This window comes from Urtica dioica, chromosome 8, assembly GCF_054948205.1.
Source record: "Urtica dioica subsp. dioica isolate 48M chromosome 8, U.dioica_male_clone48M_v1_H2, whole genome shotgun sequence".
Taxonomy (NCBI): domain Eukaryota; kingdom Viridiplantae; phylum Streptophyta; class Magnoliopsida; order Rosales; family Urticaceae; genus Urtica; species Urtica dioica.
In genome coordinates this window covers 2,862,423-2,890,421 of record NC_142763.1, presented here as the reverse complement: position 1 = coordinate 2,890,421, position 27,999 = coordinate 2,862,423, and the positions used below count along the sequence as shown (strand labels likewise).

The window sequence follows — 27,999 nt, the reverse complement described above, 5'->3', positions numbered from 1 at the left end:
TTTATAGTCTTTAGACAAACATAATATTTCCAAAAAAATATCTGGATTTGTAAGTTGAATCCTAGAGTCTTCTGGAGACGTCGAGACAGATTTGTAATTTTATTTGGTTTTTGGTCTTTTTAATTACAGTGGCAGAGTTGTAAATTTTATGCTAGTAGAAGGACAAAAATGACATTTCACAATAAGCTCAAGAATTGTTTCTGAATGAAAGGTTTATATATATATATATATAACTGAAATTTCTCCCAAATATTTTGATTACTCGATCATAAAATGTGTCGATTTTTTTGTAAGGTAACTGTTTCCTGAGATGTTATACCTCGAAAACAAGAGCATCGAACATTGATGAATAAAGATAGCATTAACACAATATTAAAATTACAAAAAATGTCAAAAACAAGAGTTATCAAACATAAATATCCGATGTGAAAACACCCGTGTGACCCACATGTCATGTGGTTCTCACCTATGTGTTTGGGTCAGCGATCGCTGACGCGTAATAGCGCTCTTAAAATCATGGTATACCAATATTATATCAAATATTTAAGGGTCAATAGCTAAATTGACGATATTGACGCTGTCCGTTAAGGTTTTACTTCGAAGTACCACTCACTCTTGACGTGCTCCCTATTTCCATAGAATGCATTCAATTCCTGGAAGATTAATCTAAGAGGCGTAAATCATCCGCTCGCACCCTATTTTGCCATGAACTTCCATGATTGTCCATTAAATGGTTCTTTATTTTCGACGAGCCCTCATATATTGAAGTGGGACGACAATTCTTTTGTGCTTCCATCAACTCTTTTAATGGAGAATCAAATTCAATGCCAAGCGCAAGAGGCCTTCTAAGAATTCTTAGACCAAGAGGCCGTACAATTTTGGTGATAGTACATCTTATGCGGACTCTCTTATCAGAAATTTCATGTGAAGTGTGAACCACATATCTACGACAGATGTCAGGAAAAGCTCGAACGACCTTCAACAAAAGGGTACCTGTACCCGAAACCGACACAGGTGGGTAGGTAGAGAATACCTAGGGGCGAATATTTTTTTACATGATTGTTCATGGAGGAATATGCATACCAAGCTTACTTGGGGCAAAATTAAAGTGGAAAAATCAATTCTATTATTATTCTAACTTGACTTTATTAAATAAAAAACTACTAACTAGAAAAATGGCGCTGATCCTCGGAGTGAGATAATCGAAGAGGTATCGAAAGGCACCAATCGAAGATACTCTAAACCGAAGGTATTGAGGTATCGAACGCTCGATTTTAGTGAGATAATGACGAAGTGAGATAAGCGAAGATAATGCAAGAAAAGCAGCCGGAAAGGTACCCCGAGTGCCGTTCATGAATTCACTGTTCTATAATAACTCACTTTCCCAGTTCTATATGCGTGTTTCTTCTAGAACAACTGCATTAATACCCCGTAGGATGATGAATGAATTCAATTTTGTTGTCTTGTTTTCATGTAAGCATAACTCACTTGTTCATGTCTTTCATGGTACTCTTTAAAGTGTGCATATCTTTGATCTCTCTCGTGAGCCATACAAATGTTTAAATTTATGATTGCGAGAAAAAAAATTTAGAAATCATAAGTTGAACCGGATTGTCAAGGTCTAACTTTTTTTTTTTTTCTAATCCGATCCGATCGAATTTTTTGGTATCTTCTACATGTTTAAGCCTAATAATTTTAGATAAAAGTAATAAAACATACTAATTTATAAAATATTCATGCTATAATTGAGATTATATTATTTTTTTTCGTAAGAAAAAATTCATATACAAATTGAAAAAATCCAAGGCCTATATATTTACTATAACGGGTAGATCTAGTCTCAGTTTTTCAAAACGGCTGGTCCAATTTGAAAAGCGGTTTGGACCGAATTGGTTTACTAAACGAACCATATATGAATTAAATTTGTTTTAAAACGATAAATCCAAAAGATAGCGGCATGGACCAGCTTCAACACAAATTTCCTTCAACCTTTATTTTCAGTAGGAAATATGATCCAGCATTGGCTTATCAAGAACATTTATACGCCTCGACCCAAAATGATGATTATAAATAAACGCTATAATGTCTGATAGGAAAATACACATACAAATAATAACCACCAAACTGGTTCAGCTTCAAAAGCTTTTATTCAGTCACGTAAATCTCGATCTCACTTCTAAAAACGAAACAATACAAAGCGGACCGAAAGGGCAGTTATTTTGGCAAATATGATTCCGTTTTTCTTCCCCATTACCACCTTGACTACCGGAGAACGAATAAATAACAAAACAAAAAAGAAATACCTCCACGCTTGACGATACATTAATCAGAGATAAAAAAGAATTTTTGGCAGCACAGCCAGTTCTCATTCAGCTCTGGATTGACCAGCTCTGGAAGACAAAATAATGCCGACGATAAGACCGTACAAGGCCAGAGCTTCGGCAAAGATGAGAATGAGGATCATTCCGACGAAAAGTTTTGGCTGCTGAGCGTTAGCCCTGCAAAGATTAAAACCGTATAATTAAATGTCAACAAATTCACAGAGCCTCTACGTAACAAACACATTCTTAAACAGCAAACAACCAATTGTTTGTGTTTGTACATTCCAAATACAATAAGCTAATACTACGTGTCAAAACGATGAGTAAGAATACTATCAGTTTTTGAAAAGTTTAAATGATCATCACTTGGCTGATATAATATATCTTAACAATTTGTTCACTTCTTTATTTAATCACTTCCACTTAAGACAGTACCCTTTAAAATTCCATATGACCGACTGAAGGACTGTGAGCTTGTGCTTATTAGATGAAATCAAGATGATAAGAAAAAGACGAAAATTTCGTCCAGAAACAGTGTTTACAACTACCGCAAGAAGAAACATAAAAAAAGAAGACTATCTAACACTAACTTCTTCTGTAAATTAGCCACCCACCAGACCCTACGATCTTTGTGATGAGGGCCTGAAAACTCAACCCAGGCTTATTGGGTCTAACACTAACTTAAACCCTATCAATTATCCAGAACTACGACTAAGTTCATAAATTTTCAAGAGAAGTCCGAACCATACCTAACACCAGCGTCACCAACGATGCCAATTGCCATCCCGGCAGAAAGCCCAGCAAGGCCACAAGAAAGTCCGGAAGAGAGATGGGCATAGCCATCGAAAAGGTAGTAAGACTTGGCCTTGGGGTTAATCCCGGTACTGATGATAACAGCGATAATGAGACCGTAAATTCCCAAAACTCCAGCCATAACAACTGGAACAATGGACTTCATCACCAGCTCGGGCCTCATCACTCCCATGGACGCCACACCGACCCCACTCTTTGCTGTTCCATATGCCGCTCCCATACCTAATTCCACCAAATACAATCCAGGATTGACGTCAAAATCAGTTAGCTCAAATGCACAATTTTATATCATCTAGATAACAATCTAAGCTCATGTATCAAACAAAATAGTTCAGATATACCACGACAGTGCCTACCAAAGTCTAATAGATCTGAAAGCTGGTATTAAGGGAATAAATCTGTATGTTGAAGATTTAAATTACGTAATTGAGGTCAAATCAAAATTAAGAGAATCGAATATGCATCGCATCCCAAACACCACAGACAAACTTGTCATGAATTCAAACTCTATGATTAAATTAAGTACTGATCTTAAATCAGATCATGAACCGAAAACCCTAGATCATTTAATTAATTAGTAACAAACCGAATCCAATTCAATATCGCAGATCAATTATACTCAACAAAAGTATCTATTATCAGAACCCAAACAGATCGGAAATCCAAGAGAATCGAGTGTAAGGACAACAATTGGGGAAAAAAGGAGGGCTCGGAGGTTTAGCTCACAGGAGAAGATGAGGGCCGCGGCGGCGCCGAGGAAGCCAAAGAATGGCGCGGTTTCATCGCCGGAGAAGGTGGAAGACATCGCCGGAGTTGGATCTGATGCGACGGAGATCGGATCTCGGGGACGGTTAAAATTCACAGAGCTTCGATCTCTGTGTGGCTTGTCTTGTTGTGCGTGAGTACGAATGAAAGGCCTCGGATGTGGGAATGAAAATATCATACTTTTAGCTACTTTATAATCAAGCTATGAAGAGATTTTGTGGGCTATTGGGCTCAGTTGGGCCAAACTGTGATCAAGGCCCAATATAAGTAGGCCCATACCCCAGTCAGGTCCCTGGCCCAGGTTGTTTGCAGATGCAAAAATTATAAAAAATTGCGATTATTCCACAAGTATGACATTTTCCATAATTTTGTACCACAATTCAATAAGTCTAATTTAATCCAAAAGTATGATTACTCATTTTGCGTATTTACCTTTTTAACCATCATCTTCTTCTTCTTCTTCTTCTCCTCACTCTCTCTCTCTCTCTCTCTCTCTCTCTCTCTCTCTCTCTCCCTCTCGTGGCTATTTTTTTTTTAATTTTTGAGTTGTTGAATTGTTTGAAGATTTTTTTTTTTTTTCGTTTGAAGAATCTGAAAATTCGTTCGAAGATTTATTGACATGGATGCCAATAAATCTTCAAAGATTATGTGAATTTCTTCAAAAATTTTCGAGAACTCGTTTGAAGATTTAGGGTCAGTTGAAGATTAATTAACATTTTGAAGATTTATTGACAAAGATGTCGATAAATCTTCAAATAAATTATCAAAATTCTTGAAGATTTATTGACATCCATGTCAATAAATTGACAACATGTTAATACATCTTCAAACAAATTTCCAGATTTTTCAAATGAAAAAAAAAAAAAAAAAACTTCAAGTTCTATGAGAAAGAAAATGAACGCTGCGAGGATTCGGCAGCTCACGAGAGAGAGAGAGAGAGATAGAGAGGCACATATATATAGAGATAATAAAATGATTAAAAATGTAAATACATAAAATGAGTAGTCATACTTTTGGATTAAATTAGAGTTATTGAAATTTGATCTATAATTATCGAGAAAGTCGTGCTTATGGTATAATCCTAAAAAGTTGTAATATAAGGATCCCTATAATATATTATATACCAAAAGTGCAACGTTATTTTTTATAATATAAAATTAGATATCCACATTTCACTATATAAGGTGTAATATGATCTAGAAAATCACTAAAATAACATGCAACAAAGTTTTATATTATATGAAAGCGACAAGTTACTTATAATTTCACTTAAAAAAATATTAAAAACGAAATGTCTCTTCTAATGTTTAGAAATTTAACTTAAAATCACCATTTTTTTCTTCAAAACTCAATGATATTTAAAAAAAAAAAAAAACCAATAATAATATTTTTAGCTCGAAATCGATCAGTCCACTAGATTAAATACTACTTTATAGTCTTCTCTTATTTATTGTCCAAGATTCTGAGTTTCCGTGACAGAAAAAATAAAATAAAGCGAAGAAGAGAAATGGCGGCGATAACTCTGAACAGTGGGTTCAAAATGCCGATGGTTGGTCTCGGGGTTTGGCGAATGGAAGGGAAAGAGATCCGAGACCTCCTTCTCAACTCCATTAAGATCGGATATCGCCATTTCGACTGTGCTGGTACTTCACTCTTTCAGATCAACTACTTTTTTTTTTTTTTTTTTTTCTGATTTTGTTCTCTTATTGGTTGGGATTCTTTTGTAGACCACTGAATTTCAAAGGTGTTTTTGGATTTGATAAATTTAATGGTTGTTAGATAGGTCATCACTGTTGTCAAGGAATGAGTTTGATATCACTTTTAGGTTTCGCTTTTTTGTGCTTTTTATAATTGGAACTGTATTGTAATACTATGTGCGATCAAGATCAAATCAGCTACGAGTTTGATGGTCTTAAGATGAATTTCTCATTTGTTAAACTCATAGCTTTGCAAATAAATGAAAAGGCCAACACAATAGTTCACAAACCATATGCTTATGCGAGGCGTTTATCATGGAAATTCTTACCTCTCGTGATCCTCTCAGAATAATTGAATTCTGAGAATATTGATTGTAATTACTATAATGTTTTTTGCGCTACAGCCGATTACAGGAACGAAACTGAAGTCGGCGAGGCATTTTCCGAGGCGTTCAAGACTGGGCTTGTCAAGAGGGAAGATCTTTTCATCACCACCAAGGTCGGTCCGTTATAATTTACTACCCCAGAATTGAAGATTTCTCGCATTTACACCCCCTATTTTTTCAGCTGTGGAATTCAGACCACGGACATGTCATCGAGGCCTGTAAAAATAGCCTGAAGAAGCTTCAGTTGGACTACCTCGATCTCTACCTCGTTCACTTCCCCGTAGCCACAAAGCACACCGGTGCGTCTGTGTGTACTCAAAATTAATATTAGAACGATCGATTTTCATAGCATTTTATTTATTTATTTATGTATTTGATTTTTTGTGGGTTTTTCGGTTTGTGTTAAATTTCTTTAGGAGTGGGCACGACTGACAGCGCTCTGGGCGACGATGGAGTGCTTGACATTGACACGACCATTTCCTTGGAAACGACCTGGCACGCCATGGAAGAGCTCGTTTCCATGGGCTTAGTCCGTAGCATCGGAATCAGGTTCTCTGTCTCTTGGCTACCTGAATCATTAATATATCTAATGATCTAAAAGAACAAAACATGTTCTGTGATTCTAGATTTCATGTACGATTATAATCAGGTTCTGTTTGCTTCCAGTGTAATTGACCTTGTTGAGAGTTGCTTATTTGATAATTCCGTTGATTAAATGGTGCAATATATAAAATAAAATTGGGAGGTTGAGAGGGACCAATAGTTCTAAAATTATTACTCGATGGTTGTTTCTAAGCTCTATATGTAGAGTATAGACTAATATGTTACTGATATTCGAAACATCACCCCTGAACTAACTACTAAACACGGGTCCTAAGATTTTTTAACAAATTTTTTTTTGCAGCAACTACGACATATTTCTGACCCGGGACTGCTTGGCTTACTCGAAAATCAAGCCGGCCGTCAACCAGATAGAAACACACCCATACTTTCAGCGCGAGTGCCTCGTGAAGTTCTGTCAGAAACACGGGATTTGTGTCACGGCTCACACGCCCATCGGCGGTGGCCCGGCCAACACCGAGTGGTTCGGTTCGATTTCTTGCCTCGACAATCCGGTTCTCCAGGTCAATTTGATTCTCCTTAACCGTTTTATTTTAGCATAAATAGTTAAACTAGTTTTCGAAACAAAATGTTCCTCGAACTGAATTTAATAGTCCACAAAGCATTATGTGAGGATTGAATTGGTGGTGGTGGTTCATTGGTCACCCAAAATGGTCATAGAATTGTTTATCAAGAATTAATTTGGGTTTCCTTATTTATATATATTAGAATATTGAATTGGTGGTGGTTCATTGGTCACAGGGTTTAGCGAAAAAGTACGAGCGGAGCGTTGCCCAGATCATTCTCCGGTGGGGGATTCAGAGAAACACGGTGGTCATTCCAAAGTCGTCGAAGGTCGAGAGACTGAAGGAGAATTTCCAAGTTTTCGACTTTGAGATCTCGAAAGAGGACATGGATGTGATCAAAACCATTGATAAGAAGTTGAGGACCAATCAACCGGCCGTGTTTTGGGGGATCGATCTCTTTGCTTGACCTGAGTTTCCTTTTTCTTGAGAGGGATGTTTGAGTTTCAATTGAGTTGATCACGGTCTGAAACTAATTTCTCACTTGTCCGACTGCTATGCATAAAAAAGGATTTGAGACTACGTATACATGATTTGAAAATTGTTCAGAATATGGATAGTCTATAGGGCGAGCTAAGTAGCTAGCCCAAATAAACTCATCTTTTAAAATTGTAGTCCAACTATTTATATATTTAGGAGAATAGTAAAGGGAAATGGCCTCAACAAATAGTCTAGTAGCAATTTTGATAATTTAGATAAAAATAATAACAACCATGTTTTTTTTACACTTTTACTAGTAACTATAGAAATGAAGGTATACAGTTGTCATAAACTGTAAACTTATAAGTCTACGATTAACAACAATTGTAGATATATAAATTTGTAGTTAGTAGTAAAAGTGTCCAAAAACTTAGTTACTACTATTTTAGTCCAAAATATCAAAATTGTTACTAGTTGATGCAATTTCCCGATAGTCAATTCACTAGAATATTATTTCAATATTCCAATAATACTCTTAACAATTAATTTTATTGATTGTTAGAGTAAATAAAATTAACCATCATATAATTTTGTCATTTAATTTTGTTAACACTAACAAAAACAATAGTCAATCTAATTACCGGTAACAAGAACAATAGTTAATCTTATTAACGATTTCAAGAACAAAAATAAATCTTATTAAGTGTAACAAGAACAATAGTTAATTTGACTGTTAATTTTATTAACGGTAACAAAAACAATAGTCAATCTTATTGTCTCCCCAAGGAGCACCTAGGGTTTTTTGAGTCTTCTGCTTGAGGCGATTCGATTCAAGGTTGCAATTAGATTTTCGAACGATCCGTTTCCGACATTGAAATCACCGCTTTGGCACATGAATTTAGGGATCACGCGGTGGAAAGACGAGCCTTTGTAGTGGAGCGGCTAGTTGGAGTGACCGATTCCCTTCTCACCGGTGCATAGAGTATAGAAGTTCACCGATTCCCTTCTTGCGATTACCACGTAGAGGGTTTTGGACCCATGGTTCACGATCAAAGAAGAAGTTGAAATCAGGAGTAATTTTGAAACTCAAAATAAATTAGGCTAATTTCTTAATACAAATGATAATTTGGCTATAATAATAAAACAAAAAATAGTTAAGTAGCCAAGTTAAGAATTTTGGATGGCTATATAGCCAATGTTTCGTAAATTTTAGGTAAATAGTCATAAAGATGATATGACATTCTTGGTTTGCCTTTTTATTGAAATAAAAGAGTTGGGTATTTACGTCAATTGTAAATACATGGACGTCAAATACTTGGTGGCTTGGAACTTTACTAAGTTGTGTGTTAAAGAACATTTTAAGGAGTTTTTCTTTTCATCAGAAAATATGCATTAGAATAACATTTACAAAATTTTTGAAATAATAATAATAATAAATGCACTTACATACATGGTTATAGAGATTTTCGTTTCACATGGCATTGAGTCTCCACGCATTGTAAATACATAGACGCGACTATTTATCTAAGATTTACGACACGTTGGTTATATAGCAATGTAAAACTGTAAATATGACTATATATTTAATGGTCCCCTCATAAAAAAAAAGGTTATTTACTAACTAATTTCTAGTTTATATTGTAGTTCTTTTGACATATGTATACATAATTTGTTCTATGGTTTTAAAAATAAAGTAAAAAAAATTCTAGATCATTGCTTCTATGGTGTAAAATAAACAATGAAGACAATAGTTGCAAGGTGTCGTCCTTTTTTTCTTTTTTTTACCCCAAACTATCATAATTCAGCTTGATGATCATATGTTAACAAACACCACTAAGAGGAGTAAATTACAAAGGGGTAAAGTTGTGTAAGACTCGATTTTTGTTTTTTTTATGAAGTGTTTCAGTTTGAGAAGAAAAGAAAAAAACTCCATATGAAAACTCAAATTTTGTCTTACTGTTAATCTTTGGTAAATTTTAAATAAATAGCTACAAAATTATATTATCAAAGTTAAAAAAACGTTAATATTTGTAAATAGTCATTAATAATTGTATAAAAGGCAATCGTTAGTATGTGTTTGACATATTATTGCCTTTTTATTTGTCACAAAATAAAGTGACACTTGTTCTTATGCATGTTATCTAGAGTACTCTAGACTTACTCTCCTTGCAACGAATATCTCTCTCTCAAAACTTACCTTAATAATAATAAGAATTAATCTATTTTCCCCTTATTACCATTACAGAACTATAATTTAAATTTTTATTCAATATTTTTTCATGAACCCCAATGTCCCCCAAAAAAAAAACATATATATGATGCCTTGTTACAGAACCATAGCTTTGCATTTATTCTATAGGTAAATGACTTTGCAAACATTAGGAGGATTGGACGAATTCGTCGAGATCAGATGTGTCCAATGCGGCGAACTCTTTTGCAGCAGCGAGCACAACGAGGCCAAGCTTCACAGCACGTTCACGGCTCGGCGCCTGTTGGAATTGAAATGTCATTTACATATGACCACACTAATAAATAAAAAGTAAAAAAAAAAAAAAAATGAATAAAAGGTTTGTGTAGTGTTGTGTACCTCAATGTTGAGTGGAAGCACAGGATCGTGGAGTGAGAGTCTAAGAAGAAACCAACCGCCAAAACCGGAAACCCGAACCTGACAAGGACAATAAAAACAAAGATAATTTACATTAATTCCCCCTGAACTCTTGGCAATTCGACCACCTAAATTCTTATTTTCCACAAAATCAGTGTCTGAACTCTCCTTTTGTTACATAAATGCCCATTCCGTCAAACTTTTTACCATTCCGTCTATTTTTAAGTCATGTGATAAACATGTGCGGCATAAATAGAGGGTAATATGGTAAACTAACACATCTAAGACCAAATATCAAAATAATAATAGTAATAATAATAATAAATTGTTTAATATTTAGATAAATTATTAATTGCAAATCTGAGATTCTTGATTTGCCTAGTCTTGAGCACCAAAGTCATTTGACAACTCATCTCCGTCGTCTTCCGGGTCTTGAAAGCCCCGATCATATGAGCACTACCACTGAACCTCGAAAAGCTCGTGAGATTCAACATCCCCGACCCCAAATCCCTCTCCAGATAATTCTTCCCCTCCGGCAACAGACTCGACCGGAGATCCATCGTCACGTTCACCGTCTTCGTCGCTCTCACCTTCACGTTCCCGCCGGAGAGTCTCCTCTCGCCGACCTTTCCGCCGCCGTAAAACACCGCCGCCGAGTTGTTCGCCTCGTACCGGAACCGACCGAAGTTAGGGTTTCGGATCGAGACCTCGGCGACGAGAGTGAGGTTGAAGGAGTTCGCGGTGTAGCGGAGCCGGGTGACGTGGACGGCTCTGAGCTTGAAAGCTGGCGGCTTCGCTCGGAGTGCGACGAGGGAGAAGTTTTGATTATTTAAAAACTTCTGATGAGCACCACAACACCAATACTCTTCACACCCTCACGAATCTCTCTGCAACTCGCTTCTTCGGCAATCACATGGCGGCTTTCGAAGCCCCTTCAATGCTCTCCCATTTCAGCGACGACTGATAAGTTTTGATTATTTACAGAGATCCCAAAAAAAAAATGCACAACTGTTTGGATCGTTGACTGACCCGGGATCAGCGAATTCCACGGACGATGACGTGGCAGGGATATTATGCGAGCCTTGCAATGGAAGAGGATTTTTGAAGGCTGGGTTTTCCTCAATATTCTTAATTTAAGAAATAAAATAAAATAAAATAAAAATTAGATCTGGTCCATGTTTCGATTTCCATTCTTTCTCTGAAGTTCCCCATTCTTTCTTTTTCTATGAGGTGTTTTGTCGAACACCTGGTGGGTTTCTGATTCCCACGTTTTTGAACTCAAAGATGTCTCTAAAATCTGATTATGTTGAATTGCAGAGGGAGGCAATTTATTTTTTTAATTTTGATAACTAAAACTTAATTTTTAGAAAGCTCCAGTGGTACTCCGTCGGTTGAAGGATTGTAGCCATGGAAACTGGGACAGAGCTACAAGATGATAAAACCAGTGAAGATGTAGGAGAGGAATCATAAGAAGATAAGAAAAGCGATGATGTAGAAGAGAAAGCTGAGAAGAAGAAGATAACTTCCCCCAATTTCATGTTTAAATAATAATAATAATAATAATAATAATAATAATAATAACAACTTAGGGTAATTTGATGATTAAACATGTTTTTAATCACATTAATAATAATAATAATAATAAACAACTTAGGGTAGTTTGATAATTAAACATGTTTTAAATCACATTTGATATCCACGTCACCAAAATTTTAACAGAGTTAGAATAAACTGGAAATCCCTATCATCTTCCTTGTCTAAAGTTTAAATTGTGGAGAACTTGAGGGAGAAAAACTTGAGTGGAAAATGTTTCTTGGAAACATAGATCCAATTATCCTTTTACAGTTAGCTAGGAATATAAAAATCCAAGGAACCTCTCGTGCGCAGAACTCATTTTCCGTACTCGCACACGTTTGCTTCATTTTTCTTCTTTGATCTTTTTCTTTAAAAAAAAAAAATTATTCACTTGGTTTTGTTGTTCGGCTTCTTGTGATCGAAGGTATCTCTGTTCTTGAGATATTCAAGCTTTAGTTATAACAAATCTACAAACAAAAGACAATCGAGTGGAAGAGATGGGTTTCCTACCAAACGAATAGCTTCATCAATGACGTTTTTGTAACCTCTTTTAAAGCGATGGTGCTTCCCTCCTGCGAAGATTATAATTTTAATGCATAAAGAATGTTGAGAAGAAAAAAAAAGAATAGAGACGTCCAATTCAAAATTCGTTATACCTAGTTTATTCTCAATAAATGTTGTTAAACCATCTGATCTCACACTGTCAGTAACAATTGTAGTGCCGGGATGCTAGAGAAAACGCAAAAAGAACAAGTTAAATTATATTCACTAAACATGCCCTTAAAAAGACCCAGAGTAGTGAAAGCTATACTTCCTCGAGAACTATTGCAGACATCAACGCAATCAAGCGATTGCGATTGAATTCACGGCCGGTGGAATCCACAGCAGCAGATCTAGACACGTTTTTTTAATTATCAACACCGTTGTTATCATATTGTGAAGCAAAGTCATTAGTTGGCAAGAAAGAAGATTTACCGATCAACATCCGTATCAAAGATGATTCCTAAATCAGCCTTGTTATCAAGAACAGCCTTAGTGATAGCCCTCATTGCTGTCTTGTCCTCTGGATTTGGGATATGATTTGAAAACATGCCTGATTCAAAAAGAAACTCTTCAGAGCCGAATACAATATGAAAGTATATAAAAAGACCCATGTCATATCCAATATTAAAATATACCGTCTGGCTCCAAAAACTGGCTACCAAGCGTAACTGCTCCCAAAGGTTCGAGCCCCTTCGCCTAAAAAGATAGAAAACGCGCATAAGTAAAATCTTGATTATATTATATAGAAAAGAATGTACAAAATAGCCATATCGAAACTAAATGAATCACAAAATAGCTAATGTTGGCTATTTCAACAGTTTTAGACAAACTTAGGTTATTTTGCAAATCCATTAGATTCAATTGGCTATTTAGCAAGAACACCCTAAATTAATTGATTCACGTATGTAAAAATCAGAGCTGCATAGGGGTCTCACAAAGTTGACCAGAAACAAGCTAAAGCCATGTAGTTTTGTTGACTTCAAACAATATTGAACGGGAAACTTACTGCAAAAAATCCTCCTGCTCCATTGCCTGCATCAACGATGATGTGGAACCCTTCCAGTGGCCTCTCTGAGATTGAGGGAGAAACACAAAACACTTAGAATCCAAATTTTTTTTACTAGTCATAGAAAAGCAATAGTAACCTTGTCACATAAAAAAGGACAATCATAATCCTGGGATTAGTTTAATGACGATACCTATATTTCCAGCAGCTTTACGAACAGCTTTCACAAGATCAGAAGTGTACACATTCATGTAATCAACTTTCCTCACACTCGCAGAGGCTTTGTTGTTGTTGTTGTTGTTGTTGGTATTAGGTTTATTGTATATTTCAGCAGCTCGTTCCAAGATGTTTTTTATGTCGGGTTTTCCCAGCCCACCCCCATTTGTAAAAAATTTAAACCCATTGCGGTTGTATGGAAGATGGCTTGCTGCCAAAATGGGGAAATTGGAATCAATAAGCTATAAAAAATATATATATAGAACCAAGAAGCACCTAAACAGGAATTTAATATAATATATATTTAAAAATAAATTTATGTTAAATATAGAACCAAGTTAACTAGGCAGATTTGAGATGTTTCCTACACATCTCATTTTCCAAAAGGCATATATATAGTTGCGTTAGATACATAAAGAGTACACAATTTCTGCTTATTATCCATCAGCAAGGTTTTTGTTTTCCACTTTTACGACAGTCCATGTTATAAAAAACTATATTCATTTACAAATATATAATAAAAAACTGTATTTAATGACAATTATAGTAATAAAAGTAACACAAGGATTTACTAATAGATAGTCGGAAAAAACCTTCTATTTAATCATATTTTTGAAGTTATCCCTATTCATGCGAGTCAATCAATAAAATCTGGCTTATATATTTTATTTGTTGTATCCTAAGATTTCATGGGAAGAAAAAAAGGTAGCTATAAATAAAGCAAGAGAAATTGAAACAATGACAAGGTGAGACATACCCGCCAGTTTGGGTTGTATGATTTTGTTTCCAGGCCTTGCCATGAATGAACTATGATCAAAATTATAAAATCCAGCAAAGAAAGTAATGAGTAAAAACTACTACAGAAAGCTTTCTGTTTTGTATATTTGCGGTGTCGAAATGAAAGATTTGTGTAATTTATCCGCTGTAAGAAATGAAAGATGTTTGTGTAATTTACCCGTCGGCATCATTGGCGGCGAGGTTTGAACACAGGATCTTTAATCCACTGTAATGATTAAAGTGATGTATAAGACGACAAAGGACAACAATATCTGTGCAGTTGAGAACAATAAAAAAGAAAGAAACTGCTTAATAAAATAAACCTAATATCAACCGATCAAGAGAGAGAGAGACAGACAGACAGAGAACAACTAACCTCCATCGAAGCAGAACTTGCACATTGAACTCTGGGCAACGTCTATCCCCATTCCCACTTTCATATTTCACCTTTTCTCTTTTTTTTTTCTTTTCTTTTTTCTATTCGTTTTCCTTCTCTCTTTTTTATTGTTCTTTTCTTTTCCTCCACCTTTTTTTTTCTTTTCTTTTTCTCATTTTTTTTCTTTTCTTTTTTTTTTCCTTCTATTTTTTTTCTTTTCCTCTTCCCTTTTACTTTTTTTTTTCTCTTTTTTTTTTATTTTATTTCTTCCTCCAAACATCTCACCCTTCCCAAGTGCCCGCCTTGGCCTGGATTTAAGAACATAATTTAGTATCGTCACCAAAATAACTAAAAAACGCATATCTAACTTTTTATGAAAAAAAACATACAAAAGTACTGCTTGTTGTACCTTCTTCAGCCTTTGGAGTGCGACGACACAACAAAGTTTACTGGAGGCTCTTTATAGCAGATGTTTCCAGCTTCCAAGCCTGCTTTCGATTTGCCCGTTATTCATCGTATTCCAAACTTCCTGAGAGAGAGAGAGAGAGAGAGTTGATGTGAGGCATTTCTTGATGGTTAGATGAAATCAGGCAATCAAGACAAAACACCTTGAAACGAAGAATCTATAGGCAAGAGAGTCACATTCAAGTGCTCTTTCTCTGAGCCTTTTGCTTTTTTTTTTTCTACTTTGATCATCAAAACAAAAATACTACGAATAATTAACAAATAAAATTCAGGAAAACGTGCCTGCATTTTGGCGGGATATAATGGGTTGTTGATGGTGGTGGTGACTCTTCTTTGTACCATACATCGTATTCTAAACTTCCTGCCCAAGAGAAAGAGAAAGAGGCATACAATGAGTATTAGTTCCAGTGCATAGCAACATGGATCAAGTCATTAGTTCCAGTGCAACAATGTACCTTGTGTGGGACTGTACATGCTTCGAGCTTCACGTAGGGGCAGATGACCTCACTTGTCCCATTTTCTTCGGCAAAAGAGAACATATAAATGTTTCTGATTCCGGTTTTCCTCTCTGAGACTACATCAGTCTCATGTCTGCCTTGAGGATTTGAAATAAATTTGAATATCTGCCCACATCTGCAAGATAATTAAAGTTTAGAACTAGATTTAAAACCCTAGACTTAATTTTCGAAAACATGCCAGGACAAACCTCAGTTTTCGCAGATAGACGACGACGAGGCAGTGGACAGAATGTGGACTCGGCAGCCTTCTTTACAACACAGGCTCGAGCATTGTAATTCACTGACTAATCCTAATTCTATTCCCACAATGAACCCATTGTAGTTCACACATCAATCCCACTCCTGAATCTCTAAACTCTATGAAGATAAAATTCCAGAAGCCCATTAATTGAATTATCACCACAGACAAAAAAATAAAATAATAATTGACATCATTAAAAGGAAAGAGATGAGAACAATGTACCTTGCTGTGGGAGAGTCCATCCTCTCGAATTGCTTAGGGAGTGGCACAACAAGCGTTTTCTTCTTCTTTTTTTTTCTTTTTTTAATACTCTTTTTTCATTTTTATTTTTTTTCTGTCTTTTTTTTTTTTTAAAGAAACTCGGCCTTTATTGAAAAAAACGGCTCAGCCAAAAAGATTACAGAAAAATTAGAGCTGATAAAAACCATAACCAGCTCCGAAACAGCTTTTTTTTACCCTTTTCCTTTCTTTTTTCTTCTTTTTTTCAGTTTTGTTTTTCTTTTTCCTTTTTTGCAATACTTAATTTTCCTTCAGAAGATGATCTCCAGCTCCATCAACCTATGGATTGCAAATCAATCAATTAGACTTAGAGCCATTGAACAAAAAGAGTTTACATGTACTAAGAGGTATGAAACGATAACAAATAGATAACCAAAAACCCTTCCAAGATGGACACTTAAAGCAGAAAGGATGGCTTCTTTGAAAGAGGACTGTTCGTACCTGAGACAGGGTAACAATTCAGTGAATATGATTTCTAGCAACGACTAAAGTAAGATGCTTTAACAAGTTCCAATACAAAGTAAGCATTTATCGAAAAATTGAAGGGAGTCGAAGTCGAGAATTCTAAGACTATGCACAGACTATTATGAAGAGGCGTTCAGGAAAGAGCAAGTTATGTACCTGATTCAGTAGTCGTGTGTTAGCTCATCGCCACACTAGAGCTTCTTATAGCGGAAAATGGCATGTGCACCGAACCCACCAACCCAAAACAAAAACCTAAATAAAAGTGCAAGTGTTATTGGAAAATACATCATTTCAGATAGCATAGATACTTTTAAAATATTTCCAGTTAGCATTTAATATGAAGTTCTTTCTACAAAATCCTATTAACTTGGAAAGTTCAACATAACATGCGCTGTTAATCAATAATGTGATATACCTTTTCTGTTGGCAGGAAAACACATTCATTGGACAAACTCCACTCCATAAACCTCATCAAAATCAGCCCTGTCACAGCCCATGTCCTGCAAAGACGAGAGATTACAGACAAACGGGTATGAGAACTGTCGCAGATAACAGATAATTTAAAACCATACTAGACACACATGACATAGACTAAACAAACTCCTACCTTCTTGAGAGCTAATCTTCGTAAAATAAGAACTTGCTCGAGCAACCGACCTTTGGACCGACGACTCTCTACATTCAGTGCCACTGTGGAACCTCTACTCTTCTCTGCAATCTGATTCGAGTAAAAATTCTAATCCCCTTGAAACTAAAAATAGGAATTGAAAAAAAAAATGGAAAAAAAAAATTACCGATTTCTCCGTTTCTCGTCCTCGCGTTTCTGCTTCGGAGACGACCAGACCGGGCATGGACAACGTAGAACACCTGTTCAGCGTGAAGAAAAGCCTTGGCAGAGTTAAAAGTAGAATATTCAAATCGAAATAATCCAGAATTGAAAGATACCCATCTCATAAAACTAAAAAAATCCGAACTCTTTTAAGACTACAAATTTGGTTTCCTTTTTTTGTTGTCAAAGAAGCAAAAAAAAGTCGGAGTAGAATTGGTTTCTACTTTCCTTAAACAAATCCGACTTTCCTTTTATTTTTCACGTAAGCCAAAATCACATCACATGGCTATATATAGAGGCACATAACCTAACCTGCATACACTACACAAGTCTAATATCACTATTCTCGCCTTTAGTCTTATTCGATGTTTCCCAGCATGGAATTCCAAGGAATCTCTAAACCCGCCGCACAATTCGTCTCAAGAAAACCGAGAATGAGAGTCTCTGCTCCCATAGAATACACTTTCACAATCCCCGACTACGACGACGATCGCTACGACCCTGAGTTCGACGAATCGCTCAGCTTCTATGATCCACCCAATATCGACGACTCGGAAAATCACGACTCAGACTCAGTGTCCAGCGAATATCGACCGACGAACCAACAAAGCCCTAACCCCGCCACAGAAATCGTTGACCTGGTTAGCAGCGACGACGACCACGACGACGGTGACCACGGCCCAGAGTTAATCAATCTACTCAGCGACGACGACGACGACCTCGAGCTTATCGATTTAGTCAGCAGCGACGACGACGACGACCTCGAGCGCGAGTCTGCTTTCCGACCTCGGAGCCGAAGCCCTAATTTCATCGACTCGTTCAACGACTACGACCAGTACGGCTACGGCAACGAATTTGATGCACTGGACAACATCGACGACGACTTGATGGAGGTCGAGGAAGAGCGCGAGAAAGATCTCGACGGTGCTGACGTGGAGGAACTCGCCGAGGATGTGGAAGAAGGAGAGGAACGGGAAGTTGAGTCCGGGCCTAGCGGAAAGCAACCTTAGTTTTATGTGGAACACAAGTTTTTTACATGATTCATCAAACATTGGATGAACATGCAGTTTAACAATGCAGTTTATGTTTTTTATTATTATTATTATATATTTTATTAGGCCTTCAAAAAAAAAAAAATTTATATATTTTATTATTCTTCCAATATTTATATATGTTTTTTTTTCTTTGGCTAGCTCTTGTTGGATTAATCAAGACGATTTTTTCTTTTAATTTTTTTGTCCAGCAGTTACTATTTTAAATTTTTTTTTTATTTCAAGTAATTTTTGTGTGTATAAATGAGTAGAAATTAGGTTAAGGGTAATACTGTCTTTTTTTGCTGAGTAATAATGTTGGATGGTTAAATAACAAAAATTATCTAAACAATAGCTACTTTGCAATTCTAAGTTTTAGAATGGCCAATAATGCCGTAAATTTAAAGCCAAGCAGATAATTACTCGGCTGAATATACAATTTGAAAAATCAAACACAGACAAGTCAAATTGGCCATTTTGTTCACCCCCAGTCGAGCTGTACAAAAGTTGCTTCCATACATGTATAATTTATTTGTATATAAGAGAACAAGTAATTATGAGTTCTTTCGGAAAAAATTGCATTAGCATTCTTCTTACAATTTCCTTCTCCAATGCAGGATCAAATGTACGATAGCTTAGTCCATATTTAAGAGAACAAGAATAGCATACAGGTAAAGCATGTACAGTTTTTAGAGAAGACAAATCTCAAGATTAAGTTACAAAGTGTACAGAGAGAAGAACTAAAAATGTGCTCAACATATATGTGATTCATAACATATGCGTGACTTCTAATCTAGTCTCAGATCCTGCAATGTTTGGTTCACCCATATATATTATCCTGCATCACTGTTTTGATCTTTTCCGAACTAATTTAAACTATTTAAATTAAAAAGGAAATAGACAAGTGGATTATGGTGGGTGATAATAAAAAAGATTAAGACCCATCACCAATTCTTATCATGACCATTCCACTAGACAAAGACTGGAGGTATTGATTGCACTCTGATTATTTTTTTTATTTTTTTTTTTTGCACCAACAAAGATGTGTACAATCTTATAACATTTAAACTCAATAGAGAAATGGAAAAATGGCAAGACGATTTCTGGGGTAATCATCGAACTTCCTATGGTACCATCTATGCGTTTCTCCTGCGGCAAATCCCAGATTCGCAACCTGCAAAATCACATTAAAAATATATTGAAGAAAATACAATTCCTTGAAGAAAGGATTACAGGCAGTGATGATATCGTACATTCGAGCGGTCAGTCTTCTGACAATTTCCATGATGGTATACATTACTCATCACTCGTGTTTATAGGCTAACTTAATTTCTAAATATCCTCTACCCTTTTTATCAACTTATTAGTATATTATCCTTATTTAAGTTCCTAACAGAATATCATCACGTACATAAATAGATACAAATATATATATATATATATATATATATATATATATATATATATATAGCAACACTTACCACAAATACAAACATCAACCAGACTGTAAGATCTGTTCCTCCACTGGCAACCACTATACCGCCGTATAATACCTGAATTTCATTCGATTAGCGATTCCCAAAAAAAATGAAAGAGATATATAAAATATGAGAGCACTTACAATCTCGGCCAGATAATGAGGACACGAGACAATCTCGAACCAATCGCCACGAGGGATCACGTATTCCTCGGACTGCTCTCTATTCTCTCTCAGCGAGCCCTGAAAGAAGATAGAATTTAATGTCGCATAGCAACGCATATATGTGAAATACGAAGAAGAAAAGAAAAACATACGAGAATGGCGTGGCATCGTCGTTGGTGAAGCCAACCCCACGAGAATATGGCCGCACCGGCCCACGGAAGCCACCCAAGCTTTGCGAGCGGAGTTGTGAATTCCCACCAGTCGAGCTCAAGGGCCGGCATTCGGGTCTTGCCTTTGACTATGAACTCCGCGGCCGTGTTCAGCGCAAATTTGCACAGCTCGGGAGCGATATCGCAGCATAGTGAAAGCGGCGCTGCTGTGTAGAAACTAGCTAAGAAAAAAAAATCAGAAAAAATTAGTGGTAAATCATGAGATCAGAAAAAAATTTGAAAGAAGTGATCATATAGAGTGGCTTGGTAGATGCTTTGGAATGTAAAATGCATGATTATGTATATAATACCATGATTTGTTATTTGGAGTATGGAATAAAAAAACAAAATTAAATTAATTTTTACAGAATTATTATTAAATTAAAATTCAATTACATGTAATTTATTTCTAAATGATACTTTATATATATTATAAAGTGGTCGATGTATATATATTACATATGAGGAGAGTCATAAAGTTAATGAGTATTTCTTTTTAATAACATTAGATGCTTGATAATTTGGTGGATAATTTGCTATGCATAGAGAAGTGTTAGAATATTCCAAAAACATTATGTTGTGATTCCAAACGATAAGAAAAAAAACTAAAAAAAAAAAAAAAAAAAGAGGATACAAAATAGAAGTCAGATAAAAACTTACAAGAGTCCCGCAAGATAGCCGAAAATGTGCATCCGAGCCGAGGGGCTATAGTTGAAAACGTAGAGAGACTCGTAAAGGCGTCTCAAGACTTGAGTCTCCATCAACAGAAGAAGAAACACAGATCGCCAAACACGTTTCCGATACTCGGGCCGGGTCGAATGGGTTTCCAGCCATGCGAGGATCGGAGAGCCCCCGGTTAATTGGCTTGCGATCGAAGAGTAATGGACGGGTTTCGAAACCATCGGTACTTTCGTGTACGCGTAAATCCAAGTCGTGGCGAGCAGAAACGCCGTCCACACTACGGCCAAAACGTAGAAATGGACGAAGAACTTCTGAGGAACACTGAATCTCTGAATATAAATGATCAAGGAAACAACAAAACAAAAAACTGTTAATGAGGGAATCAATGAAATAGTACTTTTCACTCTCGTTCTTAAATTTTCGGATCTCATACTCAGCTCGAAGATTGAATACCCCACAACGAATTGTCGGATTATAGCTGAAGATCGTATCGGGAACATAGAGCAATTCAATCACAGAAAATTATTTTTTGATTCCGGGAATCAACATATGTATATGTATAACTTAATTTCCATCATAATAGTTAACTTAAAACTTGAAATTAAGTTTGAAAATATAAACCAGCTGAATTTCACAAAGAAAGCTTTGTATGCATAGAAAAGCTATACTGCTACTTAAGTAATAGTACTAAATTCCGATAATAAAAAAAGTGACAGTTCTAAATATACCTAGTTATGTACAGAAAAACCTTTGTGACACTCAATCAGCAAAAAAATTGTCATCAGCAATTTACAATTGACGCAAAAAAAAAAAAAAAAGCATTAACAAAAGCAGAATCAAGTTCGAAAATTTATGGGTATTCAAAAGAAGAGAAGCTCACTTTTGATGAAGCTTGCATGATCTTTCCTCTCTTAGCGAACCCCAAGACAAGTCGATGGACAGATCTCAGATAAGAGAAGGGCAAAGCGGCGATCAATATCGGCAAAATCGCGGCGAGCCAAGCGGCTCTGAGACACCACGCGACCTCGAACTCCATTCTCAAGCAAAAACTCGGATCAAAACGAACGAATTCTGTCGAGTAACGGCATTGATGATTTACGAAGTGTTGTGAATAATAATAAGAAGAAGAAGGTTGGTCAGTTTAGGCGATTCCACCATTAAAGCTCTGGCTTTTCACTCGGGAATTTAATGGAGTCACGTCAAAGCGTTTGTGTGTGTGATTCGAAGAGTCCATGTGAATTAATGAACGAATGAAATGTATTGGGATTCGTGGAGTAGAGTTTTCAGATGTTTAACTTAAGTCTCAAGAAATATCAGCCACAGGTTTATCTTTATTCATTTTTCGGTAATCGTTTTAATTTACGGAACCGATTTTTTTTTTTTTTTTTTTTAACAATCACGCAAAAGTAGCTTTTTCTTCCAGTGACTAAACTCGTACATTTTAAGTACTCAAGCAAATACATCATGGATAAAAAACAACATTTGTTTCACACAGGCATTTTGTCGAACACATCTAGGGCAGTGAATACTAACATAAAAAAGAGAAAAAGAACGTATTATTAATACCTTTGGTATTAAAACGGAAGATCGAGATCGATGGGAGAGTTAAGATATAGATTTGAGGTCGCTTGATGACAGCTCGTCGTCGCCGTCGTTTACGATCGCCGTCACGGCGATTTCAGTGTATTTAAGAATAAATGAATTTAATTATGCAAAATAAATAAGGGTCCGTTAAAAATATGTTTTTGTTACTAACCTTTAAAAAAAAAAAAAAAAAAAAAAAAAAACTAACCTTTAAAAAAAAAAAAGGTAAAAAATGGGATCAGGTATAATGCTACACTTTAAGTTGCCGAATCTCCTCCGGCTAAATGACTTCTATTTTATAAAAAAAAAAAAAAAAAAAAAAAAAAAAAAAAAAAAAAAAGCATCTCCAACTAAATGACTTAATTATCTATGAAAAAACAAAAATTATCAAAATTAGGAGCAACCTAATTTCGTTTTAGCATAATTATCTAACAATTTAACTCTTTAAAAATAGATATCTATACAATAAAGACTCAAAATATGTACACCGTCTAAAATATTAGACTTGGGTAGCAACAAAAACATCGAGTTTATCTATAAGGATTATACTGAATTCTGCTTTCGACTAAAATGGAACAGAATCTCGAATCTATTTCAGCCGCCCAAATTAGCATCTAACTCCACAATATAAATAAGCAATTTAAGTCCAAAATCTGCGATAAGACGAGACGTAGAACAATATAACATATGCTTCTTTGAATGAGATATTGCTTAGACGATTTTATGATCGAGGACAATCACTCTTAAATCTCAAGGTAGTGACTGAAACACTGACATCTAACTTGTAATCCTGAACTAGCAGCATTATACATTTTGTCCACCAATGTTAGGCTCTATTAATATATACAAGTTCTATCATCTTGTTTAGCCATTTTTTTTTACATTATATCTTTAATAAACGACATGCCTCTCGATGACGGTGTTTCAAATTTCTCCATAATATTCATTGATCTCACGATATTTCACATTATTGATTGATATCTTTGTCCTTATATATTTTTAAAAGGTAACAATCAGATATTTTGATCATTGCTTCTATGGTTTAAAATATATATATCTACATATATATGTATATAGATATGGTTGATTATCACCGAATAGATTGATGGAAATAAACATGTCTCAATTAGTGTTTCAAAAGGACAGCACAAACATCAATATATAGGATTGGTTACCTACTTGTACTATAATGGCTACAAGGAAGGAATGACTATTTACCAAATTGTCATTTTTGGTTTAATATTTGATTATGTCCCTAATATTACTTGCAATTGATAATCATACAACTAACAATAGAATTCTAAGCTTGCTACCAATGAACATCAAGGATCAATCCGTCTATTTTTATTTTTCAATTTGCTTGATACCATAATAGCTACGTCTAAGCCAGTTAATGTTTAATACAGCATAAGTATGATTTAAAAAATCAGTAGAAAAACTGACAGCAATTACAAACGCAACCTTTTTTTTTCTTTTTCTTTTTACCATGTTTTCATGCATATCTATAATACTAAAGTCGTTGAACGATTTGATTAAAATGTTATTGTTTTCTCATTAACGTCTACTATTATTTTTATGATTTCCATACACTTTTATGCAAGTTTTTTTTAGCATTAATTTATCATTCATGTTAATTCAAATGTGACAAATTGAAAATAATCATATTTATACTTCTTGAACTTTTATTGCGTACAGGTCCTACTCAAATTATACTACAAATTAAGACAATGAAATGGTAATTAATTGGAATTAATGTCATTTTTCTAATCAAACATAAACACTAATCACATGTTATGTTTGTATCTAATGTTAAAACAATGATATATGTTTTATTCAAAATTATGTGACGATGACAGGATACTGACTAAGAGACATCTGTATCTATGGCTCCAATAATTTGATAAATAATTTATCAAAAAATTTTATTAGAGTTTCAGGGTTCCGCGCTATTTTATTTTTTATTATCTATGAATTTTATGATTCATATATAATTATATTGCCTCCCAGTAATCGAAATTGAACACTCGTTGCGCCACAAAATGACTAATATGTTTAGTCTCAATTCGGTTCATATTTATAATTAAAGGTGGCGATATATATATATATATATATATATATATATATATATATATATATATATATATATATTCTTAAGCTTAACATCTTCATCTAATTATGAGAATATCGTCAGATATTTACCATAACTTTCTCTCAAGTTAAGGGTAGGAAATTGTTTTTCTTACTATTTTATGATGTAAACGGTAAAAGTGAATAAAGTGTTGTGGTCTATAGACTCTTTATTCATGGTTGATGTTAGACTTAGTCCATTAATACGAATTTACTTGGGCCCAAATTGATCAGTTTAATCCAAACTCTTAGATTTATCTCGAGTTTCAGCTCACATTATATAGTGGGTTATGCCATTTTCAACTTAGTTCTTTGGCTTAGCTCGTCAGCTAAGTCATCGGCCTCATCTCGACAGTTTAGCTCTCTGGCTCAATTCGTCTACTTAGCTCTCCGACTCAGCTCATCAGCTTCAGCTCGTTAGCTCTTTGGCTCATCTCATTAGCTTAGCTCTCCGTATCAGCTCGTCGGCTTAACTCTTTGTCTCAGCTCGATAACTCAGTTCGTCAGACTAGCTCTTCCGCTCAGCTCGTCAGCTTAGATCTCCATCTCATATCGCTAGCTCAGCTCGTCAACTCGCCAGCGGCCTGATTCAAAGAGCTCCTAGAATCTCGGAGATTGATAACAAGTCAACCACTACTCTCAACCGCTTCGTCAATTTCGGATCGTACGTGCCATATACGTGTCACGGGCTGAGAAGAGATCTATTCAACAACGACGTGCCCCCAAAAATCAGCGGAGCTCACCAACTTCTCATGAGGTCTCCATTTGAAAATCTGAAAGGAGAGGAGAGAATTCCTCCTTCCATTTTCTTTAAGTCTCTATTTATTTCTCCTATGTTTTTCATAATTCTTTTTTTTTTTATTGAAAAGTCATTATTTAATATTTAAGAAAAAGGTCACAAGCCATTCTTTTATTCCATAATCATCATTTATTTATTTCAATAATATCACGAGAAAAATCGATCTCGTAGCGGAAGTTTGAGGTCCATTTATAAATTCAAATCAATCATTCTTCATCACTAATTGTCGAGACTATTTTGAGGCAAATTTTCGGTTCAACACTCATCACATTCAAACCATGCAATAATCTCACAAAATAAAACGATATTTTTTTTTATCATAAATTTAAACAAATATTAATTAGAATGAAACATTAAGCTTGTATTATTAACAAATTTTGATTTTTTAAGAAGTATGTACACGCTATTGTGTTTAATAATTAAGCATATTAACGTATGATTCTTTATAAAATGAAGCATAAGTCCAAGAAAAAAAAAAACTGCATTATGGTTTTAATTGAAGCATCAAACAGTACATGATTTCTATTATTGTCCTGATTTATCTATACGACTAAAAAGAGTGAAAAAAAAAATATATATATATATATATATATTTTTTTTTTTTTTTTTTTTTTTGGGGTATGAAGATGGGGGACCGAAAGAGATGCTGATTTTGAAAATTTCCGATGCTAATCCATTCCTAAAATCCTATGCATACATTCTCCGATAAAATAAAATAAACCAATTTTAAAAGGGACATTTCCTTAACTAGGACTAAATTAAGAGACATTTCCATTTTCCTATTTTTTTCAAAAATTTACCAAACTAGGACTAATAAAAAAAATAAAATTCGTTTTTTCGATGGGATGAGCGGGAAAATAGAAAGAAAGAGAAAAAATAAGAGATTTTATTGGGGAAGATTGTAGGTTGGTAATTAGTATGATGGTATAATAGGTAGATTTTTGTGTATCTTTCATTTGACTTTTGTTTGACCGGTCCTAATTTGGTAAATTTTTTAAAAAAATAGGAAAATGTAATTTTGCCTTAATTTAGTCCTACTTTTGGCAATTTTCCCATTTTAAAATTTCGTTTTTACCTTATATGGGTCCATATTTGATTTAGGGTCAGGTTAGGATGTTTTTAGTGGGCCAACGAGTGATATTATTGGGCTTCAAGATTCAAACACCTTTATTATGTGGGCCCACAGAAGAGCCGAAATCGTAGTGGATAAGTTCCGCCTTTAACTCGACGCGCTGTTAGATTGACACGTATTCTCAAAAAGCGATTCTGCGTACCCATATGCACACGTGCACGTTCGTGGTGCCTACTATCTCAAATCAATACATAAAGACATCGACGGTCATTGACATGACACGTGTTTTTTTGCTTCAGCAACGGGCGGTGGAGATCACGAGAGTCGTCTGCAGCGCAAAGATTGAGAGGACCTTTCCCTAGTACGAGAGGACTTCAAAGTATATTTATTTGTTTATGTCAAGATATTTGTTTAAAAAAAAAAATAGAATCTCTCTTATAAATCTTGTTCTACTTTCAAAGGATATCTATCTAAATAAGATATATGAACAGAGTAAAAAGTTATCATTATCAATTTAAATTGGATTCTATTACAATATTAACGGACAACTTTGTTTTATTGGAATAAATCATGTAGAAATACAAGCTTTTTTTTTAATAATTTATTCGTAGTCTTGATTAATAGCGTCACTTGCATTTAAACTTTGTTGATATATCATGCAATTTTAGTCAATAATACCAATTCTTTAAAAAAAAAATTTAATAATAATCTAAAACGATGAAATTCTTAAAGTGAATGAAGTGACAAAACCGAGCTCAAAACAATTATATAGAGAAAGGAAAAGGGTCCACATAGAAACCGCTTCTTCTGATATGTCTTCGCTTTGTTAATGGGAGGGAATGAACTTTATTAAGAGTTATACCTTATACATTACATGTGATAATAAATAAATAAAATATAAAATAAATCCATGCAAATGCAAACAAATGTAGCAAACTAGGCGTAAGGAGTTTTTATATGATTTCCCACAAATAGCACACACAACATGACATTATTTTTGTATGTTGTCATGACTCATGCTCATATAAATCAAGTTATCAACCAAGGGATTATATACATACATATATATACATATATATATATATATATATATATATATATATTGACATGTGACCTTATATAATGGGTTGTGGTAGATTTGTTCACAATTCCTTTACTTATTATAGAATTTATAGAATCAAAGGGACGAAAATAAACTAAATAGTGCTTTCACGTAAAAAAGAATTACCAAATAAGTTATATTTCATATTTCATGATGATTTTTGGCGTGGAACTACTCTTGGTTAACGATCAGTTTATATGAATAAAAATCATGGATCGAACTTTTTATATTTTTGTTGAATATAAATGATTTTGGTGGTGATTTTTTACAT

The 27,999-nt window shown here is 34.8% G+C and overlaps 4 protein-coding genes and 1 long non-coding RNA gene across 6 annotated transcripts; 1 reads left to right on the top strand and 4 right to left on the bottom strand.

Moving 5' to 3' along the window:
• Positions 1-2,037: 2,037 nt before the first annotated feature.
• Positions 2,038-4,071, bottom strand: LOC149387271 (V-type proton ATPase 16 kDa proteolipid subunit). Its single transcript, XM_089622050.1, has 3 exons — positions 3,861-4,071; positions 3,071-3,356; positions 2,038-2,498 (listed from the first exon to the last, which is right to left on the bottom strand). The coding sequence occupies exons 1-3, from the start codon at positions 3,937-3,939 to the stop codon at positions 2,366-2,368; spliced, it is 498 nt and encodes a 165-aa protein (XP_089478176.1). The 5' UTR covers positions 3,940-4,071; the 3' UTR covers positions 2,038-2,365.
• Positions 4,072-5,313: 1,242 nt separating this feature from the next.
• LOC149387270 (NADP-dependent D-sorbitol-6-phosphate dehydrogenase-like) lies at positions 5,314-7,717 on the top strand. The gene is made up of 6 exons (XM_089622049.1): positions 5,314-5,542; positions 6,001-6,095; positions 6,164-6,281; positions 6,399-6,531; positions 6,887-7,106; positions 7,345-7,717. The coding sequence occupies exons 1-6, from the start codon at positions 5,407-5,409 to the stop codon at positions 7,573-7,575; spliced, it is 933 nt and encodes a 310-aa protein (XP_089478175.1). The 5' UTR covers positions 5,314-5,406; the 3' UTR covers positions 7,576-7,717.
• A 2,053-nt stretch (positions 7,718-9,770) lies between these two features.
• Positions 9,771-15,346, bottom strand: LOC149387269 (uncharacterized). Its single transcript, XM_089622116.1, has 15 exons — positions 15,094-15,346; positions 14,685-14,992; positions 14,487-14,580; positions 14,289-14,338; positions 13,509-13,742; positions 13,316-13,380; positions 12,945-13,005; positions 12,742-12,859; positions 12,578-12,659; positions 12,423-12,495; positions 12,277-12,338; positions 12,113-12,196; positions 10,584-11,030; positions 10,174-10,359; positions 9,771-10,075 (listed from the first exon to the last, which is right to left on the bottom strand). Exons 2-15 carry the CDS (start codon positions 14,746-14,748, stop codon positions 9,965-9,967), a joined length of 1,731 nt encoding a protein of 576 aa, XP_089478242.1. The 5' UTR covers positions 14,749-14,992; positions 15,094-15,346; the 3' UTR covers positions 9,771-9,964.
• An 88-nt stretch (positions 15,347-15,434) lies between these two features.
• Positions 15,435-18,056, bottom strand: LOC149387268 (uncharacterized). The gene is made up of 9 exons (XR_016301089.1): positions 17,794-18,056; positions 17,447-17,519; positions 17,260-17,363; positions 17,068-17,152; positions 16,809-16,904; positions 16,131-16,466; positions 15,856-16,024; positions 15,605-15,782; positions 15,435-15,510 (listed from the first exon to the last, which is right to left on the bottom strand). It is a non-coding gene; the product is annotated as an uncharacterized LOC149387268 (long non-coding RNA).
• Positions 18,057-19,361: 1,305 nt separating this feature from the next.
• Positions 19,362-22,595, bottom strand: LOC149387267 (polyprenal reductase 2-like). 2 transcript variants are annotated; one of them, XM_089624832.1, is made up of 6 exons: positions 21,925-22,595; positions 21,024-21,373; positions 20,307-20,541; positions 20,134-20,232; positions 19,994-20,065; positions 19,362-19,686 (listed from the first exon to the last, which is right to left on the bottom strand). In XM_089624832.1, exons 1-6 carry the CDS (start codon positions 22,078-22,080, stop codon positions 19,582-19,584), a joined length of 1,017 nt encoding a protein of 338 aa, XP_089480958.1. In that variant the 5' UTR covers positions 22,081-22,595; the 3' UTR covers positions 19,362-19,581. The 2 variants fall into 2 exon arrangements, with proteins under 2 accessions (XP_089480958.1, XP_089480957.1); XM_089624831.1 differs by lacking the exon at positions 21,925-22,595 and having other exon boundaries at positions 21,024-21,669.
• Positions 22,596-27,999: the final 5,404 nt, after the last annotated feature.

Coding starts and splice junctions, on each gene's coding strand:
- LOC149387267 (XM_089624831.1), bottom strand. CDS start 21,544: ATGTTCCCGATACGATCTTCAGCTATAATCCGACAATTCGTTGTGGGG. Junction 20,066..20,133: donor CTCATTATCTGGCCGAGATT/GTAAGTGCTCTC, acceptor AATGAAATTCAG/GTATTATACGGCGGTATAGT. Junction 19,687..19,993: donor GGTTGATGTTTGTATTTGTG/GTAAGTGTTGCT, acceptor GTGATTTTGCAG/GTTGCGAATCTGGGATTTGC.
- LOC149387270 (XM_089622049.1), top strand. CDS start 5,407: ATGGCGGCGATAACTCTGAACAGTGGGTTCAAAATGCCGATGGTTGGT. Junction 6,096..6,163: donor ATCTTTTCATCACCACCAAG/GTCGGTCCGTTA, acceptor CTATTTTTTCAG/CTGTGGAATTCAGACCACGG. Junction 6,532..6,886: donor GTCCGTAGCATCGGAATCAG/GTTCTCTGTCTC, acceptor TTTTTTTTGCAG/CAACTACGACATATTTCTGA.
- LOC149387271 (XM_089622050.1), bottom strand. CDS start 3,939: ATGTCTTCCACCTTCTCCGGCGATGAAACCGCGCCATTCTTTGGCTTC. Junction 3,357..3,860: donor CGCGGCCCTCATCTTCTCCT/GTGAGCTAAACC, acceptor TGGTGGAATTAG/GTATGGGAGCGGCATATGGA. Junction 2,499..3,070: donor GTTGGTGACGCTGGTGTTAG/GTATGGTTCGGA, acceptor TAATCTTTGCAG/GGCTAACGCTCAGCAGCCAA.
- LOC149387269 (XM_089622116.1), bottom strand. CDS start 14,748: ATGAAAGTGGGAATGGGGATAGACGTTGCCCAGAGTTCAATGTGCAAG. Junction 14,581..14,684: donor CAAGTTCTGCTTCGATGGAG/GTTAGTTGTTCT, acceptor TCAACTGCACAG/ATATTGTTGTCCTTTGTCGT. Junction 10,076..10,173: donor TGCTTCCACTCAACATTGAG/GTACACAACACT, acceptor CAATTCCAACAG/GCGCCGAGCCGTGAACGTGC.